The 24669-nt window shown below is 37.0% G+C and overlaps 1 protein-coding gene across 1 annotated transcript in view; it reads right to left on the bottom strand.

Moving 5' to 3' along the window:
• Window positions 1-6874: 6874 nt before the first annotated feature.
• Window positions 6875-24669, bottom strand: part of LOC139716361 (serine incorporator 5-like) — a 49433-nt gene continuing 31638 nt past the window's right edge. The window contains exons 7-13 of the mRNA XM_071627907.1: window positions 19424-19519; window positions 17721-17895; window positions 13769-13811; window positions 11941-11998; window positions 9741-9873; window positions 8872-9012; window positions 6875-7566 (exon numbers count right to left, since the gene is read on the bottom strand). Coding sequence (XP_071484008.1) covers window positions 7530-7566; window positions 8872-9012; window positions 9741-9873; window positions 11941-11998; window positions 13769-13811; window positions 17721-17895; window positions 19424-19519 — 683 coding nt within the window. The 3' untranslated portion in view covers window positions 6875-7529. The remainder of the gene's footprint in view (window positions 7567-8871; window positions 9013-9740; window positions 9874-11940; window positions 11999-13768; window positions 13812-17720; window positions 17896-19423; window positions 19520-24669) is intronic.

The following is a 24669-nucleotide window of genomic DNA, read 5'->3' as shown; positions in this document are numbered from 1 at the left end:
CAGTTCACATGTACTGATTATGAAGGTGAACGTGTCCTTTAAGTAATCCTCGATGACCACAGCACTGAAAGCAGTGCCACAAACTGATCCCTCCCTGCTGATCCTAAGCAACACATTGTACATCGATGTGAGGACAAGACAGGAAAAACTCCAACTTATACATCAGCGTGTTTCCTGGACGCTTCTTGCATACCGTTTCTAAAACTGACTGTTCGATCTTTATACAAATGTACCCGTATTTATGTGGAATGCCCCGTGCCTGATGTACTGTATTTCGCACGACAGTTGGAAGCAGAGTTCAACCATTGGTCTGTGATATTGTTACCAAATAAAGTTACTGTATTTCAAATGATTATTGCTTTTATCAAAACCATATTAAAAGATGTCGTTGATATTTGTATTCATAATATAAGTACTCGCTGTTATTGTTGGCTATAATACAGCATGCAGAAAATATTATATGAATGCCAGTATAAGTATGTAAAGTATATGTTTATACACACTAGTATTCCGATGTGGAGGCATCAGCAAAGTATGCAGGCCTACGTGTGTGTACCAATGTAAATACGCGTACGATAATTATGTTTGATTATATTTTTCTAAGATGGACAGATTATAGTCAAATCAATGACGTTCAACACTCCGTGGCAACAAAATGAATTCTGTTTCTTGAAAAATGAATGTTTTGACACAAACAAGTCACGCAAAAAGCAAACAAAAGTGTTTGTGTACGATGATTCAACATGCCATTTATTATCATAAGAATCAAACAATGCAAAATTTAAGGTGTCAGAGATTGTGGATTCAGAAAGTACAGATCAAAAATTACAATCCATATGAAATGTAATTGTCAATATAAAAAAGAAAAGTCATTACAATTATAAGGCAATACAATGTATGACCTATATCTTCACTGTCATGATACAACAATCAGTTACTGAAGAATGCAAGGCTCGAATTCCACAGTAAAACTATAAAAAAAAAAAAATACATAGTGTCTCTGAAAACCCTTCAGTACTGCAGTATATATGATAGTATATGGAGCAAGACAAGTTGTTATTCATGAACTTTACACCGTCAGTCTTTCAAACAATTATACATGAACATCATCATAAATGTTTCACAAATAATCCACTGTGTATTGGCAAAAAACACATAAATTTACATTAAACATCACATGAATTACGAAGTATCTAGATGTTTCATTGGGGCTGAATGACCTAATTCAACAGTGACCACAACCAATGTGAGATTGTGCTAGTGCTATGTAGTGGATCTTCTGGGAAATGAACCGTGTAATCTATTACTTTACTTTATTTATCCTAGAGTCATTGAAAGTAATATCTAAAAGGCAATTGCTCTCAAAACTTACACACCACGGGTGAGGAAACTACAGTCATAAACTTCCAGCTAGATTTGGCCCGTCTTTACACTTATGCTCAACACTGTCGACCACCGTAGCACACACTTGTGTTATACAGTGAAGTACATTCTCAAGGCGGCTGGTATTCACTCAGTATATATCACCACTGAAGATTGAGAGACCAGTACTGTTCATTATAGAAGAACAATAAAAACAAAGGTAAACGTCTCTGTCTTGACTTCCAAATCCAGTTTTCTCACTCCTGAATGACAGTGATATATGAACTGTCTTTTAGCATTCATCACTGTAGATCGTAATTCACTTACACAATACATGTATTTGGCTTTAGTTTCATAAAATTGACCCGGTAAAATCCATTTTCACTAAGAGAAAACAACAAGATTTTGTGCATCACTTCCCAAAACATTAATTTTTCCTGTTCATAAAGCACGAATCAGATTTAAATAAGCCTAGACTGTGACTTTGAGTATTATGGCCAAATTAATTACAACAGTAACTGCTAATGATTGTACAAATGGTTGTATCATTCATACCATACATTCAACATGGTTAACAAGCTAGTTACGCTTTCGTGTAATGTGGAAATTCTTAATGTATGACTGTTCTCATGGCTAAGTGATGCAGGTTTTATAGGATTCCATCTAAGACCATATGTTACTCTTCATCAAAGTGGGGTGTGAATATTACATAATACAAGTGTCATTGCCTACTTCCTCCACACCTATGGCTTCCAACCATTCCATGAATCAGACTGCTAGTAATAATCTACCTTTTAAACCATGAACTCAATTACTAGAAAGTCACTTTCATTGCATTTTTCAAGATTCAATGGAATTCAGAGTGCCTTTTTATGTGAAAGACTTTCTGAGAACAGACTAGAAAAAAAATACAACACATGAGGTGAGTGCATTTTATTGGAGGTAGATCTTTGTGATCTTCAGAAAAAAATAGAATTCACATTTTGATATATAATTTTTTTTTCTGTACACATATAATTCTGAGTAGCAAGTGATTTTTCATTGTGATATATTCAATGTCTTATGTTCATAAAAGCAATTCATTTATTCCCCACACAAAACTTCTTTTGAATGAAAGACTCAAAATCTATCGTGCATAATCACTGTATAACCTGGATCATTGGTATGTATTTGCCTTGCACAGTGCATCCCGTGCAGTATCAATGACATGTGTATCTGTGTAATTCCGCAGCTTACACATTACCTTTTTTCACTTGATTTGTATCAATAGTGTCTTGGCAAGTGTAAATTATATGCTCTCTATAATAAAGTCACATCAGCTGTTTTTTGAAATAAATTATGTAAGTATGTTGTCCATAGAATATCATTACTGCCTGTGTTTAGTGTGATTATTTTACACAATATATCAATTACCTGAAGATCAAGTAAGTTCACAGTTTGGTGTTGCAGCAATCACAAATTGCAAATCTTGCATTCTTCATTAAAAAATGGTATATAATTATACATCGCTGTATGTCCTTTCAGGGCATTTCATTTGATTGATTAAAGCATGAATTTCCATTCATATATATATACATTCCAGATACTGGATTGATTTTTTTAGTTTCATGACCACACACCTACTGCTTTGCTATAATTACCTCCGAGTACACTAAAGTTGACAAGATATAACAATGAGTACTTATGATGACAGTACACAAGAGAAATATAGTAATACGTTAAAGAAACCCACAGCACCACACATACAATGCAAGACTAAACTTTGTATAGAGATATAATGTCGATACACTCTTTCAAAGACAGTGGCTGTAGTTTCTGATACCAATGTGCTAAAATGTTTTACCATTCATGTACAATGTAACTATGAATCATCCTCAGTTATATCTCGAGAGGGGTTAGAAGTGCCAGCATGTATCATACATTTATTTTGGCAAATATACTCTATGGTGATATTGGATGGAAAAGGCAGAAAATCAGCATGAAAGGTTCACAAAACACTTGCCACTGCTAGTTTACAAAACACTACTTTAAAAAAACTAGTAGACCTTATCTACAACGATAACATTTTTGCCTTATCATCTCTTGGTATGTCACATTGGACATATTAGTTCATTCATTAGTACTGAATTCAATAATTCTCAACAACAATGCAATGTACAATCAGAGGTAAATTAATCTACTCCTAAAATTAAAATCAAAGCAGGGATAATTTTATGGCACACTCAAATTTTTCTGTTCCAACTTTGGAAGGACACTTTCATTGTACATTGACTGTACTTATAGACCAAGAAGAATTAAAACAGCAACTTAAATAATTAAGAAATCATCGAAGAGTTGTATATTCAGCATAGCCATAATCAATTGTGCTAGTTTACTGCATGAAGAGAATCGTATATTTGGATGAAATTTGTCGATAATTGCAAACCATGCACATTAATAGCTTTACTCAACATCTTCCACAGATTTACACTGCTGACACACAACACATGGCACTATGACACACCAACATTTACATCCACTTAATAATGTCACATGGTAATTCTACCTAACACACCTAAGACCTAATGCCAGTATACACATACATATATGGGGATGTGGGGATATTACATATGAGCACTCTATGCATATGATGTGAATAATACATGTATGAGAGTAACAGAATTAGCAGATAAGAAGCAAGCAGAACACTGACTTTGCAGGTACATGAGATACAGAAGAACACCCTGCCACAACTATGGACCTAATTCATTTTAATCACCTGCAGTGATAGATTTTAAAACAACTCCACAAAGAAGAGCAGGCTTTGTGCTATTCCAGTTCAAATCAGCCAATAAAAAAGTTTACAGAACTAAAACATACTTTATGATGCAGCCACCTTTGTAACGAAAATGCCCAAAATATCCAGCTAGTCCATGAAATGAAATATTGACACTCATCACAGGTATCTTTTTTTTAATGTACATGTATTTCATCTGAACTATTATATCAACAGCAATGGCTATGTAGGGTAAATGCAGAGATGAAATTGAAAAAATATATAGAAATGACATAATATTCAACTAATTTTGGAAGGTCACTGCAAAATCAGAAACTCTTGTGTGCATTGTAGCAATTTCACAAATTTCACAACCAAGATTCATGAAATTAAAATGCATGGGAAACTACCTGTCTACGCTCATACGCATTGCATGCCAGTGGCAATTCACGAAAATTAAATGCTGCAAAAAAAAAGCCGTTGGCTCCAATTTGAAAAAAAAAAAAAAAATTATGCTGCAAATATTCTTGCTTTACATCACTTGGATAAATGTGGTAAGAATCTGCAACAAATGATTATACACACAGCCATCCAGACAGCAAACAGGTTGCAAAGATACTACAGCACATTAGTAGCATTCCTACATACACTGTAGTTATTTAACCCATTTTGTACGGGAACCTGGTGGCCTGCGCATTAAGTCTATGGGCATTTCAGAATTCAGTATGGAACGGGTAGGTACATGTATTTCTATATGTGCTTCAAGACACAATGCCTGCACAACAAAATACTGTAGAACTAAATACAAAGATCCCTGTACAGTACTGGCATAGCTGACTGATATATGTTGTCATGTTAATCTTGGAAAGAAGACAGAAAAAATCCATGTACAGTCAAACCTGCCTTAGTGGCCACCTGTCTATAATGGCCACTCTTTTCACCTCCCTTTGGAGGCTGCTATAGAAAGGTTTGACTGTACAGAGTGTATAAAACAAATGATAAAGACATCCCTATACATCAGGCACACACATTGATGTCATTTATTCTTTTGTCCTCTGTGGATTATATTTCAAGTGGGAAGAAAAAAAAAAAGAGGATGAAAAGCCAGAGTTTGATATAATTATACATGTATTTTTAACCATAAATCCACATTTGGGCATGAATTTTGTGTTCCTGTTTGTGATTGTACTCACTTCCATTGTTACTTTCACACCATATCCACATGTAAACTACATGGTAATGAATTTGAAATGCATCTTTTCCATATCAATTTTTGGTTTTTGTTGTTTTTATTGGGTTTTTCGGGCATATGATTGAGCGTCTTCCCTTAAGATTATTTGAATTCAGAAACACACAATCTTTAGAGTGTGACAAGTGTAGACCCTGGTGACCAGCTTAGGAAACATGAGTATTTCCCTGATTCCAAACTGTTCAAAATCTAGTCAAGAGATTGAACAATAGCAAAGCTATCAGTTATGCTACAGTCATTACATACTTCTAGGTCAGCAAATAGAGCAAAATAAAATACCTACGTGTACATTGTACATTGTGACATGATCAACTCTACGTACTGCCAGCAGTACTGTAGATTTGTGAAAAGCTGTAGAAAAATTAAAAATTACTTTACAATGACTTTAATACAAACTGAGTAAATTTGATATATTTTTACAATAACCAAAGCAAGCTATTAAATTTCAAACCTCTAATATAACTATAAAACTACAAATTCAAACAATTATAAAATGGCATTGCTCAAATCTCAATTCAAATTTTGTCTTTCTTTTTATTTTCTTTGTTTTTTTTAATCAATACGTCAGGCACAACGAGGATTTCTCTAGTAATGGTCATGTTAAAAGTAGCTATGCCATATTTGAAAGAAGAATTTTGTAAAATTTAGAAATTCAAACTGGCTGGCAGGATAGATGTTAGTTTGAATATTTGTTAAAGCAGTTAAGAAGAGAACATGAAATCACACAATGAAAAGGAAATACATAGATATAAATACTGTTAGTACACATTAGAACCATATTAAGTACATACATGCAAGGGCTCAATGCACAACACCTAATGAACTATCCACTTTCAACCAACCTTTCCTTAGCAGTGAGCGACATGTTGGCACATAGAAGGTCATCAATAAAATCATATGTCAGTGTAGAAATTGAGAAATTATTCATTGCTAAAAATTTCTGTCATTTGTTCATTTTCTTTTAATACTATAGACTGTGATTCAAGGATATGTGGCTGTGATTATTATTGCCGGAATAGATATTATTCTCTACTACAATGAGTCTATCATTATATCATTTTTATGAATATAACATAAATCTTATATCACATTTGAATACATAAACTATTATTCACTGAAGTTAATTGCATGTAAAGTGTACAAGATTTAAAAATGAAGCACCATTTAAATTCATTATTATTAGTTCATTGTTCTCCTTCTCATCAGTGATATTTTTATTATCATTTCTTTGGCCATTATCATTACTACAATAGTGTACACTGTATTATGCAGACAAGCTTTTTTAAAGAACTATTGGCCTAAACTTGAAGAACATAAATGGTTGTACAGTAGTATCACATTCATTTTAGACCAATTTTGACCCCCCCCCCCCCCATCCAGAAAAAAAAATGAAAGATATAAAAGAAAATGACTTGTATCACCTTATGACCATTAATGTCGAAGAAATGGCTATTTCTCACTGTCTTGTTAGAGACATTACATGACACTGTCTTTCCTACATAATTTATTTTTAAAGAATGTACCATTGAATCTAGCTAACATTGTCATACAATGGAGAGCTATAATTCATTTTTCATATTTTACCAAAGACTAGTTTGAGTTTGGGTCAAGCAAACAAGTAGTTGGCCAAACTTTGCAATTAGCATAATTATAAAGTTGGCAAGTCCTTACAAAGTTTGGTACATCCATGAAATGAAAGAACTAGTGAATACAACTACATATTCCTGACATTCAGGGAACTTTGAGGCAAAATTCCGGGGTCATCCCACTAGACCGACACCAACGAGTCATACACCCCATGAATTCGACCATCATTGAAAAGAGGTCCATAAGTCATACAGCTCACAAGTCATACAGCCGGTGAGTTTGACACTAGGCAAATAAAGCCCATGAGTTCGACACTAGGTAAAAACAGCCCACAAGTTCGACAGATACAACACGGGGCTTAATGTGTCGGTCTCGTGGGCCTTGTTAGCCTAGTGTCGAACTCATAGGCTGTATGACTCATGAGCTGTTTAACTCATGGGCTGTATGACTTGTGATCTGTATGACTTGTGGGTGTCCGTCTCGTGACATGCACCCACAATTCCTTCTGAAACTAATCTCTCTACATGGAGCATACCTCAGAAATTTACCCACAGAGAGTTATAGCAGAGCTTGTTGCTACAGAGGGGCATTTCTCCTTCTTGAACGGGAAGATCTGAAGTCAAACAAAAAGGAAAATAAAGGATCACTCAGGGAATGACTGAAGTGAGGAAGAGGTGGCAAAAGAATGGTAGAAAAGGTCACCAATAGAGCAATACATTTCAGCAGAATTAAAGAGAATGCAAAATGCACAAACACACAGACCAAGAAATATCAAGATTATAGTGCTCGGCAGGTAAAAGAAAACATTATAGGTTAAGCACTGACATCAAAACCCCAAAATCAAAATAATCATTGGCAGAAGCATTACAAATTATTCATATATGAAGCAGCAGGGAAAACGCGCTGTTGTGTATACAACATGATGCTTGACAGCCCTTACATGAAACCTTTGCATTTTGAAATGAAGCCAAAATTTGCACAAATTACACAAATACATTTGTACACACCTCTTATGATGGCTCCCTGACATACATTGTATTATCAAATATCAGATTAAAAATGAAATGTTTAAATTACATTAATTTTTGGAATAAGTATGGGCAGATCATTCACGCAAACATCAAATTTCACTTGAGGACATTGTCAACACAGAAATCGAAAACTTTTTACATTCTGGCATTACAGGAGGACTTGAAGTAATTCTGCATAACATTTTAAATTCTACAGTTTGTCTCAGTTATTGGTACATGTCTCTCTACCATGCAACATCAGTATCTATGGCTGCATTCGAGCGCTCTAGAGCGAACCACAAGTGAACGGAACTACAGCGTACCGTACCATCCTGTGCCAGATTTAGAGCGTTAAAGTGCTCTGTTGAGTAAGCGTACCTCATGAGCTACTTTTAGAAGAGGTCACGCATTTTGTAGCAAAAGGGTCTTTCACCTGGCGTACTTGAACTACTTACAGCTGTCCCGAACAAGGAGAATGATGTCTTTGCATTGTGACGTATGCGCATGATACGCGCATGCTTTACAGCAAACTTTTGGTACGCTTTTGTTACCCTTTTGAAGCACATCGGGAAGTGGTCCACTTTTGGCTCGGTACAGTATGGTACAGTTCGATTTAGGAGAGCACTTGAACGCATCCTACTGTATCACACTGCAGTTGAGACTGAAGACATGTCACAGCTGTGTACTATGAGCTACAATGTCAATCAAATCAACTGTTTCCTATGTGTTTAAGAAGGATATTTTTGCTGTTGAGTTGCATGCATGTATATAATCTCTCACTCTGAAATTTATAGTGACAACAAATTTCCAATACACTTCAGCCACAACACAGAACAATCGACAATTCTAAATATACAAACGATACACACAGAGAGCAAACACACAAAATGTACCACATATATTTTTACCGCTGTCCCCGTGTGCCTTCTCTGCACATGATATAGATGATTTTCACTGCGAATATGAAGGCACAAATCCAAGCTGAGGCTAGACGAACCCAGAATGGTGGCCATGTTCTGTTCAGGTTCTCCAGAGTAGCACTTTGAGGGCTGCAGTCATCAGAGAAAGAGAATTCCATTAATACATTGACGGTTTAACACATAATCTCCATACACATCAACCTGTGTTTACTCCATTCAGGATCCAATGGGTTTTAACCACTGCTTATAAAATGGAAACTGGATATGTCATGTATTACATGTAGATTTGACAGGCAGCATGTGAAGATATGAAAGCCTGGGTCCTCAGCTGTCATGGAAATGGTCAAAGGTCAAGAAGAGTACAAATTGTGCCTGCCAAGAACCCACAGTCATCCAAACTTACATTTTGATACGGAAGAACATGCTTTTAAAATTTCAAACCTGAATACCACCAAACTATATCAAAAGAAGTTGTATATAATGCATATTACACATACATTCAGGTGTCATATCACTTTTAGTGCATGGGACTACGCATTATGCATTTTCATTTCACAGTGCAATGTAAGGACTTACAACTATAAATATGTACATAAGATGTTGATGAAAAACAAAGTACAGATTAAAATGGAGGATTGCAATTTTCTATCTAAAAGATTATGGCAGATGGCATGATTGAGTTTAAAAACTCATTTTAGCTCTTGGGTAATGGATGATGTATTAAACTCAACTCTAGCAAGATCCTAGGCTTTGTAACAAATACTTGAGACTTATATCAACATGATGAATGGACAGATTGTTTCACTTTCAGTGGCTGCAGTGTAATCATAAGCATTCATACAAAATGATCAGCTTACCTATACCAGTTGGTGAAAGTCATCATAGTGTAGAGAGATGCCAGGAGAAATATGAAGTGAAAGAATGCGTAGCTGTATATTGTTTCTTCTGCCTCGTTCGCGATCATTACTCCCCATCTCCTGGCTGGGTGACCTAACAAACAAACCAACACATAAACAAACTAGAGAGGGGCCGTCAAAGGCGGCAGACCCACGCCTAAGTACAAAGTCGGGGTAAACATAATGTGCATTCGGTCATCTACCAGAATTCGGCCACTTAATTGCTAGTGTGCTTTATCACCAGCCAGTGAGTTCTACCAAAGATCGTACACTGAAGTGTACGATCTTTGGTTCTACAGTCACATCACACGCAAATCACATCATTACACATACGGTATTAACACTCATTCACGTACAGGAAAGTCCTTAAGTCTCCTCCAAAAATCCATCGAAAATCCCAAATTCCACCGTCAAAAGTGCAGAATCGGAACTTTTCCAAGCGCGCGCGAATTAAGTCCAGTTTTAAGAGTATTGTCTACGCGACGGGTCGCGGAAAAAGCGCTAAAAATCGAGAAATTCGCCGTTTTCTTGCGGGATATTTTGATTATAGCAAGCCGAGAGTGTGATGATATCAAAGGTCGTATGAGTGTACGATCTTTGATGGTATCCACAAAAGCGCAAAAGAAAAACAAAATGTACGTACCCCCTAGGCAATTACCCCTATGATTAGTGTCTACGGGAATTATTCAATGCAAGGGTTGAATGCAAATGTCTACTGCACCAGTATTCGGCCACCAACGAGCGCCGCAACGTCCCCGGTGCAATTTTGCACCAACAGTGTAGAGCGCGATGCATTTTCAGCGGCCTTGCACACGCATTGACATTGAGCACGCATATCGTGCAGTGTGACTGCGACCGAGCAAAATGCTCCTCCAACGAAAAAAACAATCAATGTTAATTTGAAAAATCATCAAAATACAGGCCAGTTTGTGATGACGGAGAACGAACTTTCATAAATCTAGAAGGACATAGTCCCTCAAATAGGCCTAAACGTAAATTTCGGAATTCTTACGAACATTTGAGCGGCGAAGTCGGATCGTTGGGGAGTTTATGTTTTCGTATGGTAGCGGAAAATCGCAAAGTGAGAAACGGGAAATTTTCGGAATGGTCACTATACCATGGGGTCAAAACTTCAAGGTCACACAGAATTTGCAAGGGTCAACCGATTATCACCAAAATCTAATCGATTCTTTCCTGCCATTATCCAAACATCCCCATAACATTTCGTGCAAATCCGTTTACCCGTTCTCTTGTTATCTTGTACACAAACAAACAAACAAACAAACAAACAAACAAACAAACATACGGAACCCATTACATAACCCCCTGCCGATTTTCATCGGCGTGGGTAACAAACAGACAATGTGGATTACAGACTTCTACAATTATATGACATCATAGCAGGGGTGGGCTGTTCTGCCAAAAAATAACAACATAAACACTGTACATGTACATGGTAGACAAAATAAACCTCGCATACATGTACGTTAACAAATATAGTGAGTTAATGCAATGAAAAATCTTGATTTTCAATCAAATGTTATTTGTTAAAACTCATTTTGTAAGTTGTCACTCACAAATCAACAAATTGCTGACGTTGACATATAATCCCTTCTGGATCCACCATGAACAAATGAAACTGCAGTAATCAATGCACATACTTTATAGAACTAACTCAGCTCTAGATATCACTTCTGGTTCTAGAGAAGAAGATTAGTAAATATTCTTTTATTTGGGGACATGGTGCCCATTTTGGGAAAAAAATAGAGATCACTCTCGGGATGCTACAGTACAGGGGCGGATCCAGGAATTCCGTAAAGAGGGGGCGCGCTTACAAAATTAAAGGGGGGGGCGCATGCACCCCTCCCCCATTTTTTTCTTTTTATTTCTTTTGTTTCAACAAAAAATAAGGGGGGGGGGCGCCGGTTGCGGTCCTCCCTGGATCCGCCCCTGCAGTACCTGCCAAGTTTGATGAAAAACTGTCATGGGGTTCAAGAAGAAGCTGAATACATAAAAACTTATGCACGACACGCTACAGATGGCACACGGCAAATGATGAATATCTGCAATATGAGCCTTTGGCTCAGGTGAGCTAAAAAAAAAGAAATGTTTTTAATAAAAACTGTCAGTCACAGTGAACTCATTCTTTCATAATACATACCATCTACTTCATCTCCTGACTGTCCACAGCAACACCAGAAAGCCTTGTTTAGATCCTCCTGGCAGATCAAGAAAATTAATAGTTTTTACTTGACACAAGTCGAGGTGAATGACTGCTTCATTCTACATGGCCTGTATGCTAATATAGAGATTGATATCATACTGAGATATGAAGTGAAGAAAATAATGACATTAATAACTCCAAACATGGTTAAATCCATAAAAGATAAAATAGAATACTAATCTGATAGATTACAAATCATATTCTTTGACAACTTGTTTTCACTACATCCATACCATAGGAGTATTAAACATGTTCTGTACTAGGAACAAAGAGCTACAAATCAGGACTACATGTAAATGACTGATACATGATTTGTTTCTATATCATAATCAACGCTGCAAGTTGTCACTGCATCAGTTTCACCCTACTTGCATAATTTTCTCTTCATGTTATGTATTAACATCATTCTTCTGCCGTAATATTCCGCTTGGAATACAGTGTCTGGCACATCAGCTGAACAAGATTGGAAATTGTAATTGTCTTTTACTCTTGATTATAAAGTTTTTTATAGCAAATGACTGTGATCTCTTCATTTTCTTCGATCATATTAGAGTCCAATGTTTATCAATCAATGAAAACATATACGTGTAAATCATGTAAGAGTTCAAGCAAATTGCAGTTCAATAGTTGGTAAATCAAAAAAAAAGTTAGTTGCCCATATCACATTATGATACCTAATTCTTTATACAGTTCTCCCTACACTTACACAGTTGTACAGTACTGTTGTGTATGACATAAAAGTATCAAACTAAAAAACTTTGCTAATAAATTTGTATGTTTGTACCTCAGACATATCCCTATTTTGGGGAGCTACATGTTGCTCAGTCATTTCAAAATATGACATCTTTATATTGACAGGCAAAATAGTAAAAGAGTATCTACACTATGAGTGAGAATGTATTATTTTGTGAGTAGATTCAATTACATTCTAGGAAACAAAAAAAAAAAAGTTTTTCAGGTTTATCTAGAAATGGTTTGAAGAGCAAATAACACTGTGCCAATGTGAATGCTAAACAAGTGTGAATTTCTTTGCTATCTAAAATTTGGGGTACCGCCAATATACATATGCCTCCCAACCAGTCCTGTTCCACATGCATTGTGGGATGGCCTTCGTAGCAAAGTTGGATCTGGTCTGTGCTGCATCACTATTGCCAGACCAGCATGCAAAGAGCATTCATTCACATGACCGGGATGAGTTGGGGAAGAAGCACTGTATGCAATAGAGCTTGCCAACTAACTCGGGTCGATTCTTTCATCCACAGGTATTTTAGAATACATCTTTGCTTTCATCACATGACCTGTACACTGAGTGTGACACATTGACTTCAATGGCCACAAATCAGTCAAACTGACAACCTTGAAACCATCAAATTCAAACTGAGGAAGAATTTGTAGTATAAAGGAATAAAATGCTTGCATTTATTGTTTTGCATTCTGTATGGAAGAAGACACGAGCTAAACAACTTGAAATGACAATGCTACTGAGCTATCCCACAGTGCATATATTATGTGACAAGGCTCTTCAACTGTGCTTTGCTTATTGTTGGTACCCACATTACAGGGATAGATTGGTATATTGAACACCTCCAAGAAGCACTGCTGTATGTGCATTCACATTACTAAGTTTACTTTGCATGTAAAGAAATGTCTAATCCTGCAGCTATTCATCCCCCACACTTCACCATGAAACAAGACAGAACAGGGAACACACACACACATACAGACAAAGGACACTTAAAGCACACATCACAGCCATGTGACTCACTGCATCAGGTAGTACACCAAGTGACGACGTGGACGTGCGAATGCTGGATAAGCAGCGTAAAACAAAAGAGTGATATTAGGCAAAATGAAAGATTAGGCAAAGAAATAAGCAGCAGAAAACCAAAATACTTGTGCAAGACATTCATTAAACAAGGTTTTGTAAGGCATGCAATGAGCAGGAAACTTTCATCACTATCATAGCCATTTCAAGGGGCATTCCAGACAATTTTAATAATTTCACATCATGTAGTACATAAATCGACAGTTCCATGTATAGATTCGTGGAATTTATTGTGGTCCTTGAGCAGAGAAACCCACAAAATGAAAATCTCAAACAAATTACACTGAACAGTGTTGATGACATCAGAGCCTCACATATTTCAGAAATGTAGCAGTGTGATTCCATTACAATACCGCTTGCTCAACAAGTTCACCTGTGAAGAATCAATGCATGCCTTCTTCTTTTGTTCTGCTTCCTTGAGCCCCAACTCATGCATTCTTATGGTGAGGCTGACATATCATCATCCTTGTTCATTGCAATTTGTTATAAATTTTGAAAACATTCTCATTCCTCATCCCAATCACTGTATATTCTGAAACTCTGTACTCAGTTTAACTAATTTATAGTTGTTCACATGTAAAGGTCTGACGATCATCCGGAGGTCCCCTTTCAGTAAACACCGATCATGATGTGCACAAACTTCATGTGATTTTTTTTTTTTTTTTTTTTTTTTTTTGAGGGGGAGGGGGAGCAGGAGGGGTAACATCCAGCAATGAGGAACAAGACTAAACTTATTTTAAGCTGATAACAATGGTTTCTGTGATATCAAAATAGTTTTATTTTTCAACTTTTATTTCGAACAAATTTGATTCATTCTCTACTTGGCATGTAAAATCAAGTTACTAATCCCAAAAAGTATTATTTTCAATGCAGGAAGTAATTCTCATCATGCATCATGCCTTACTAAAACCCTACCAGGACAACTTAATCTTCTTTTACTGTATCCTCATGCATGTCAGCAATTTTGTTTGTTTTAATTTCCATCTGAGAAAAAAGCTGCATAGCCCATATTCAGCTGCAATAGCTGGTCTTCTATGGGGTCAACTTGGATGGAAGGTGAGACCACTTCATTGGGTTATGCATCCTGCTCTGCGATAAATAAATGAAGAAGGATCTTTTGTGTGCATGAGATGTGACTCTCTCACACATGGGACCTTCATTTTATGTCCTATTCAAGGGACAGTGTGTTTTGCCTCTTACTAATGGGGAGGCAAATGCGCTACTGACTGAGTCAAATCACCGCCATTTTGTGAAATCAATGATGGAATCTAACAAACTGAAAACCAAGTGATAACAAAAAGAAAACAAGTGAATTTTTTGCTGCGTGCTCCATGTTACAATCATGCTAAATTACTAGTGAAAAAAAAAAATGTTTTATCTCATGCAGAAATGTCATGAACTAAAACTCTAAGAGATGACATGGCATTTCAAAAAGTGCCCTTTCTTTTTCATACTAATGTTTTTTTGGATCAGTTACCTTCCTTTGCAGAGGTTGTGGAGAATTTGTCATCCAATAGCTGTCTCAAAGATAGAGTAAATAAATTCTTTATACTACAAAGTAATGTTAACCCCATTACCTAATAAAACAGAAATGGGCTCCCCATTAAGAACAACAACATTTCCAAACAAGTACTTATTAACAGCTTTTAGTGATGCCAACAATCACAAAAACAAAAATTTGGGTTCACATTCAACAGAAACTAGGACAGCTTGAACAAAAGGTTCAGCATTTCTGTACAGAGATGAAGTTGTGAGTGGCTGAAATGTGCATTGTAATGTTATCAAGTAAACAGCAAAAAGTAGCTCTCTGATCACAGTGGCTAGTTATTTTCTTCAAATTTGTTATGTGCTTGTAAATATCTGTAAAGTAAACTGTATTATAATGTAAATAGCACAGTCTGCAAGAATCTTCAGCCTATTGAAGGACGCAGACTTAATCAAAAGAAGAAGAAGAAGGAGTTTGATTGAATTCGAAGCAAACATTGTAAAGTTACAAGAGCGTCTCTCCTTCATTTGCAGACTTCCCAACTTTTCTGACAAAAAAAAAAAAAAAAAAAAAAAACAGGGATGATTTGGCTCAAAAGTAAGCAATAAAGAGCAGTTCCCACAGGAGTGTTTAGTAAAATTATCAAGAAAAGTAGGAAACTCCTGTCAAAACAGGAGCTGGGAATGGTCAAAATTCAGACTCACATCTAAACTTTAGTAGAATGGTTGGGAAGTCTGCATGTGTGACACTACATGTGTAGGTAACCTTTGACCTGGGGCAGTATCATATTATGAAGATTCCCCAGTGCAAATTTGACACAAGTTTGATCACAAGGAGAGCAGTGACTGGAAAGTTACTATTTTGTCACAAGTCTTGTCAAATACTAGACAGACATAATTTGGATCCTTGAGTTCCCCATTCTGTTTCTAAGAGGTGGAAGAAACAGGTGTACTACAATCCTCATTCTCTAACACTGAAATATCTTAGAGAGATATAAGGGGGAAATGGAATTAAAGAGATACGTGTTCCAATAAGAATTTGTGAATGTAATTGTGTAAAAGTATCAGATGTGGAATGCCACAGTAAGTATCAAATGCAGAAACTCCAACTCTCCCGCTTTCGACGGGAGATCTCCCGCTGAAAGCCCATTTTTGCACAATCTCCCGTTCTCCCGCTTGAGATTTGATTTCTCCTGCCCTGGCCCTGTGTCTCCCGTTGGAAAGGATTTCTTACTTATTGCTATATCGTATGTTGAAAAATAAGCCTTAGATAGCACGAGAGAGCATCTAGAACCCTAGACTGGACCCCGGCCGCAAGGAATTTCGCGCTTCGCGCACATCAACTTGGAATCTCCCGTTTGCCAGGGGTTTCAGGCGGGAGAATCTCCAGATCAGAAGGTGCTTGGGGTTGGAGTATGTGCAAATGAACTTAATTAGTTCTCACCATCAAGAATTATGAATCTGCTTATAATGAATGCAAAAGAGCAAAGGCTAAATCTCACTGTAACAAAATGACAAAGTGATTACAAAGGATGACAAAGGATTTTTTTTTTTAATCACAATGAAAACAGAGATGAATGATAACAAGTAAAATTTTGCATATAATTTCATCCTGCATTCAGAGAAACCAATTCATCCTTTCGTAATCAATCTTCTTGCAAACAGGAAGTTATACTTGTAATGTAAAACAGGAAGAGACTATCCCTTTCATGAGTGTACAAGGGTTGACACCCAGGTCAACACATCCTAGCATCTTTTTTCGAGGAAACAGGTACTGTTTGTTATTCTGAAGGCTTGATACTCCAAAAATGAAATAAGGTTCAACTAACAAACCTTACTCCATTTTCAGGCAACACAGCCTCCAGAATAACGAACCTCATTCAAATTTTGGACTAAGGAACCATCAGAATAATGAACCTTTGTCATAACAAACTGTAACCAAAGTACTCCCAACCTCCCATGGAGCCATGAGCCAAATAGCAACACTGCACATTATCCACAGGTCAATAATATTTGTTTTTTTTTTCTTCTCATTTGTTTTTCATGTTCAGATTCAAGAAGAGCAAATGAAGTTCTTCATCATACTTTCCTTCTCATTGTTCTGTCAAACAATGTGTTGTATTATTACTCATCAATACAGTCATATTGTATGACAAACCTTGCATTTTCCACATAAATTCTTTATGCATCTGAAATCTCACAGAAATGTCCTCAAATTCTAAACAACAAATTAATGTCCCAAACATACAAATCAGACTAATAAACATGCAAACAGCAACACTAATGTAACTATGAAAAGCCTACTCTGCGATATCCCAAACTCAATATCCCCCACACAGTAATAGAGCATTCTGAAAATGTGAAAAAAAATGGAGATCTTGATAGCTTGTAAGTTTCTCTGTCTTACCAGGCATACAGCACCATTCCAAGTAGTAAAACGGTTGCTATGATAGCACTCAGCAGCTCCCCATTCGTTCTCTCCATTAAAATGCTTGAAGAAAGGCTAGACGGTGCACATAGCACATAGGTTGTGTTGTATATCGTGGTGTTAGTAGTCTCGTTGAAGCCTACCTCCTCTTGGGCTGTGATTCATACAGGGCATAAAACAGACAACATTCATCTTGAACTCTTGCCAGAAACTATACTCCTTTCAACACAACTACAAGAGGTTGAATAATATTTCAACAGCACTGATGGAAGTGAGCCTAAAAAGAAAAAAAAAAAAGTATTTCAAAGAAACTATTCAAACTAACTTACTAAGGCAAAGTTTAAAAGGACTGTACAGTACTGATTGAAGTGAGGATTCAGGTTTATAGCATTTCTTGGTGAGATTATGAGAAACTGCTTATGAAATATGAAAGAGCATGTAATTTCAAGGATTCAACATTTATTTGATGAAAATTGGCCTTGAAAGGGCTGAGATATCCAAAAAAGTGTTTCTAATAAAATTGACAGGCCGTGACTTTTATTAGGATCTCTGAGTCATTTCAAAACCGATTTACATCAAATAAACTTCTGATTCCCCTTAGAATTGGACGCTCTTTAACATTTTACAGAGTGGTTTCTAAATATCTAAATGTTACAAGATGAATCCTCACCTCAACCAGTACTGTACAGTCCCTTTGATCGAGAAATACATGTTCAGCATCTGTCTGCTGCCTGCCCGCCTGCTTTTTTTTTCTCCACCTTTTTCTTTTCTTTTCTTTATTTTTTTGTTGTTCAAATAGGAAAAAAATCTTCGTCCCAAACTTTAGATTTTTGGGGAGGAAAATATCACATTCATTTACCCACAAAGATTGTATCATATATTTTGGACTCCTACATCAACTTTTGTATTTGTGGAGCCAATTTTTAGAGCAATTAGTTGGCAGCCATGTTGAAAGATAGTTTGGCCAGTTGTTTTGGAAAAAGTGTCGGGCAGCCATTCTGAAATATTTCATAGATATTTCAATGTTCAATAGTTCCATGTCTCACTTTACAAGTGTGATGTTATTACAATCAGCTGAAAGGTTCATTTAACTATGATAACATCCACTGGAATTATTATAACTGTATATCACCTTTTTGCTACATCTTTTCACAAGTTTTACACATTCTACAACGTTCTACATTTTACAAGTTCTCTCTCTCTTTTTCTTCTGGCAGATGACCTTGTTACTCACTTCTGCGGGTACACACTATACAAGAAGAATTTGTAGACATAAGGGCCAAATTCACAAAGGTGGTACAATCTTTGTCCATGGTTTGAACCATGGACAAAGACCGTAGTTTTGTATGGGGCATCAAGTGTCGCATGGCCTATTTCGTTACGAAATATGTCATTACATTGTACGTCGACGAAATGACCATTTCATTATTAACAAAATGATTATTTCGTCATTAACATTTCGAATATTTTGTACAAGAAATTACTGATTTCATAACAAAATAGGCCATGCGTGACTCTTGGCACCCCATACAAAACTACGGTCTTTGTCTGCGGTTTAAACCACGAACAAAGATTGTACCACCTTCCTGAATTCGGGCAAAGAAATGTTTGATCACGAAGAAAATTACAGCAGTGTGATCACATGGATGAAAAGTCAAGACATTAGGTGAAGAAGTACTCACATTCCATGGCAGGTTGTATGACAATGGCTGAGAAGGTGAGATACATGATGTAAGCTGACACGATGGATGCCTGGAGGAGACTGGCTCTTGGGTTATCTGAAAGATAGCAGAGAAACGGATTCAATTCTCATTCTTCATTACTGAATACACCATATACAACATGTATTTTGCAAATTTGGCAAGTCAGGTGCTATTTGTGAATTTCAAAACACACAAAAACATTTAATATGATCGCAACATAAATGCAACTTGCACGTGTACATTTCTTCATTCAAACTGTACAAGTATAACTACTATGAATTCAAGTCCCAATTAGTGACAAATGGGACTTGCTAAGTGTGTAAACATGGCATACAAATTGTACCTCATCATTCACTCTCACTGGAACAGATCATAGAGTGTGAAAGAGTACCGGTGCATGATTCCAGTGTTATGTTGAGTTTATAATGTTAAAAAGGTCATCAAACTATGTATCTACAGACAGCAATTCAGTTTCACTTCAATTAAAGGGATGATATAATATTGGTTGAGGTGTGAATTCAGCTTCTTACTTTTTTGCAAGATATTTAGAAGCCACTTTGTTCAATGTTATGAAGTCTATAATTCTATTAAGAGGAATTCAAACTTTATTTTATGAAAATTGGTTTTGAAATGGCTGAGATATCCAAACACAAAGTAAACAAAGTGATTCTAATAAGAGGCAGGTCCCGTCTTTTATCAGGATTGCTTTGTTTTGGATATCTTTAATAGCCATTTCAAAACCAATTTTTAATAAATAAACTTTGAATTTCTCTTAGAACTATATGATCTTTCATATTTCATAAGGGGCTTCTCATTATTTCAAAAAAAATCATCATCAAATACATTGGAAACCTCAAACCAGATCCCAACCAAAACTATACCATCCCTTTAACACTTCCTGTAGCAACAATACATTTCATGACAGATATCAATCTCCTTTGACCTTTGACATACTCTCCTCTCAAATAATAAGCCTATTTACTGATAATTTACCCCATAATGACACCATCAATTTCTCTCTCTCTCTCTACAGTCTTCTGCACACCACACATGACAAATATCTTTCCTAGAGTGCCCATTGTTATGTTCTGTCCCCTCTTCAGCTCCTAATGTTTTCCTGTTCTATTGTTTCACTGCTTAGTCAGGAGGAAATCCCAAACAATCACATCCTTTGGATCATATCACACTTTTTAACCACAAGAGAGTGTTTTTTAGTCCTAGGAGTCCAAACTGACAATGTATACAAATGTACACAGAAAACTCTCATGCCAATTCATAAGTGTTCTATTATACAGTCCCTGTTAATTTCTTCTCACAACACTAGCCTTGTTAAAGTAAAAAGAAAAAAGGGAAAAAAAATAAAATCTGAAGTCCTTCAATTCAGAAAGTTCTATGCAGGGAATAATTTCCATTCTGGGTATTGAGTAGCAATTTTTAGTCAATGGACATGGTGGAATGGTGTACAAGTCAACACGTATGTAATGAAATTGCTACACAAATGACATTTTGCACCGTGACGGCAGTCATTATTGTTATGTGATACCAGGAAAATTATTCCCTGCTACAGTCCAACAACTCTTACTCATTGCTCCAGGATAAAACCTTTCACAAAGGAAAAGTTGTGAGAAACGTTTATATTGACTGCTGATCAAGTGATATTCACAAAGAGGACAACAGAACCAAAGCATACACTTCTATTGTACAGTGTACTTTGTGTAATGTATGACTATGGTCTATGACTGATTATAAATCCCTATTAGTGCATGTAGTTTTATAACTGTCAATGGTCTATTTCATAAGACTCAGACAGCTATGCATTTTAGAGTATCAAAAGTTTCTCAAAACTATTCAGTCATATATGAGTTTTGATTGCGTTGGACATTGAAACAATACAGGATATGATCGAAGGCATTTCAGAATTAATGGCTTGAATTGACACAGCTGTACAAAAGACCAGACTCCTTGTGGGGGAAAGGGGTTTGTTCAGGAAAACTGTTCAGGTTCAATTTACAGTTAAACAGTCCTTGATACGAAGAAGACATTGACCATTCAAAACTGATTAATGGCTGAAATCTAATAAGACTTTAATAATTAGTAATGAACAGTATACCTTTCAGGACTATTAAATCATCATTGACTCCATAGCCATACGATTATGTGACACACATTTTGCAGAAATTTTCAGTTTCAATATTGAAAGATTAATAGGCATGGCCGGTGGAGAGCAGCAAGGCACTTAATAGAAACACAATGAAGAGCATGAAGTGGTTAAGGTTTTGTTTAGACAATAGGTATTGGCCTAAAGCATCAGCTGAGTGGAAACACAGTACGCTGTATGGCAGAATCAGTGCACTAGTGTACATAAAGTGCTAGAAGTGAGTTATTCTAAACTACCGTCAGTGAAGTGTGAAGAGTTTCAAAGAGGGTGTTTAAAGGGAGGCATCAAAACAGGAAGCTGGCTTGAGTAACATCACATGACCATTCACATACACATAGTTGACACAAGTTTGATTGCATATCATATAGACACTGTAAAAGAGGTTATTTTCGCACAAGTAATTTTTCGCATTCAGCTACGTGACATGAATTCCACGTTTTTAATTCTGTTACGACCAAAATCACTCTGAGAATGATCGCACAAAAGAAACAATCAACTGATGTTCAGGCGGTTTATTAACAGTAATATTGTGGGTACAGACTGGTAATCGGCTTTCACATCAGTACAATAATGATCACTAGAAACAAATATAAGTCAGTAATGGAATCACTTACTCACTAAATCACGAAATCCCTACAGTTTCCTGGTAGTGTCCAAATACGATGCTTGATGCACAAATGAATGATCCGTGATGCACCGATGAATGATTCCTTCGACGTAAATCCAGAGGCACAGGTTACAATAGTCCGCGTTATAAATCCAGGGTATATGTCCACAATAGATCCACCGTATAATGTTCCCAGCGAAATGTGCAGAATCCAACGACCACGTCCAGTCGATGCGTTGAATGATGATTCACTTTATATTGTCCAGCTAGGAATCCAGCCCGTCACAGCTTTGCCGTAGCAATGTCCATTGACATTAAAATATGGAGTCCAATGAAGGCACATTAATTCTCTGCAGGCAAAATGTCTCCCAGGCCAAGTATCTCCACAAACATAACAGGTCAGCAGGTAACACAGGACTGACTATAACAAGTCGCTTCAGAGCCAGAAGTGACGTAACTCTCAGAGCAGAGGTGTTGGGTACTCTGCCTACTGCAGAATTTCTCTGGCTTATATACTATCCATTCAACCCCTTCTAGCACATTCTATAACTCTCTCCAACCTACTAGCCAGTCCAAGTTCCAGGAAACCTGGATGACTCACTGCCTAACTATGTACAAAACATCATTACCAAAATTAACTACCAATCACATTGGGCTACAGGGACAGTGCCTCACTCAGCCAAATATGTTAGCACTTCCCAGAACATTCTGGAAATGGGTGAAATCATTCTAGATTGAGTGAGCTATAATGTTTTTCCTATTCCATGCATGTACTGTATAGCTACATTGTATACCACCTAGAAAATTCTCCACTGATCTGGTCAGCCTGTATGTACTATATCTATACCACATAGAATGTTCTCCATTAATCTGGTCCACCTGTGTACATACACATTAAAACAGCCATGCATACAGTACATCATACATGTACATAACTACTAGTGTGTACATTTGTGACACCATCCCCCATGGGAAAAAGAAAGCCTTGCTGTAGCAAGGGTTTCTTTTACCTTCACAATTTATCATTGTTATTTACAACGAATGTGAAATAAAGTCCAAGTCAAGCAACAATAATCACATACTATCACATGCCTTTTGGATAGCTGTATTAATTCCATGTTCTCTTTCCATGGATACTATTTACAATGATATTGCTTGGATTCTCGGAGCTTATACAATCATATCAAACTGTTTTGCACACATTAATGAATATGCTTAACACATACACTGGAAATGATATGCGGTGAAAACTTTTCACCTTTAATACTCTCTTCATGTTACACTCTTGACAGAGCGTCGGCAATTACATTGTTTTTGCCTGCCACATGTTTGATTTTGAGTGCATATGGCTGCGTCATCATGCTCCATCTGAACAATCTGTTGTTCTTCATTTTGAACCGGTCTAAAAAGACCAAGGGGTTGTGGTCAGTATAGACTGTGATCTCCCCTTTGCTATTTGTCAAGTACACTTCGTATTGTTGGAGGGCAAGGATGAGACTGAGAGCCTCCTTCTCAATTGTGGAGTACTTCTTCTGGTATGTGTTCAGTTTTTTGGAGAAGTAGCTAACTGGTCGTTCAGTGCCTTCTTCATCTTCTTGGAGCAAAACCGCTCCCACTCCTACTTCGCTAGCATCTATTGCCACCTTGAATGGCTTTGCGAAGTCAGGAGCTGCCAAAACAGGCTCATTAGCAAGGACTGCCTTTAGTTTCTCGAAGGCTCTTTGACACTCATCAGTCCAGGTGTACTTTGCCTTGCCCTTCAGCAGGTTTGTTAGGGGGGTGACTACAGTGCTGAAATTTGGTACAAATTTCCTGTAGAAACCAGCCATGCCCAGAAATCTGAGCAACTCCTTCTTGGATTGGGGGATGGGAAAGCCTAGTATAGCCTCTACCTTGGCTTCTCTTGGCAATACTTGTCCCTGACCGACTACATGCCCGAGATACACCACTTTGGCCTTTGCAAATTCACTCTTTGCCAGATTAATCACCAATCCGGCCTCCTTGAGTCGATCAAAAAGTTGCCGCAAGTGTGTAATGTGCTCCTCCCACGTGTCACTGTACACTAGGATGTCATCAATGTATACTACACAGTTGTCAAGTCCGGCAATGATTTGGTTTGTCAGCCGTTGGAAGGTGGCTGGAGCATTTTTCATGCCGAATGGCATTACTTTGCATTGGAACAAGCCATCTGGTGTAGCAAAGGCGGAAATCTCTCTGGCTTTGTCGGTCAAGGGCACCTGCCAGTATCCCTTTAGAAGGTCTATTTTACTGACATATGCGGAATTTCCGACCCTGTCAATGCAGTCTTCTAGTCTGGGAATGGGGAAAGAGTCTGTTTTCATCACGGCATTCACCTTTCTGTAATCTATACAGAATCTTTGAGACCCATCCGGCTTGGGCACCATGACGATTGGGGAGCTCCAACTGCTTTTACTCGGTTCTATTATGTCATTGTCTAGC

Source organism: Diadema antillarum, unplaced genomic scaffold (assembly GCF_040938485.1).
Source record: "Diadema antillarum isolate AM-2024a unplaced genomic scaffold, OU_Dant_1.0 scf00000064, whole genome shotgun sequence".
Lineage (NCBI taxonomy): Eukaryota > Metazoa > Echinodermata > Echinoidea > Diadematoida > Diadematidae > Diadema > Diadema antillarum.
This window is presented reverse-complemented; position numbering and strand designations above follow the sequence as displayed.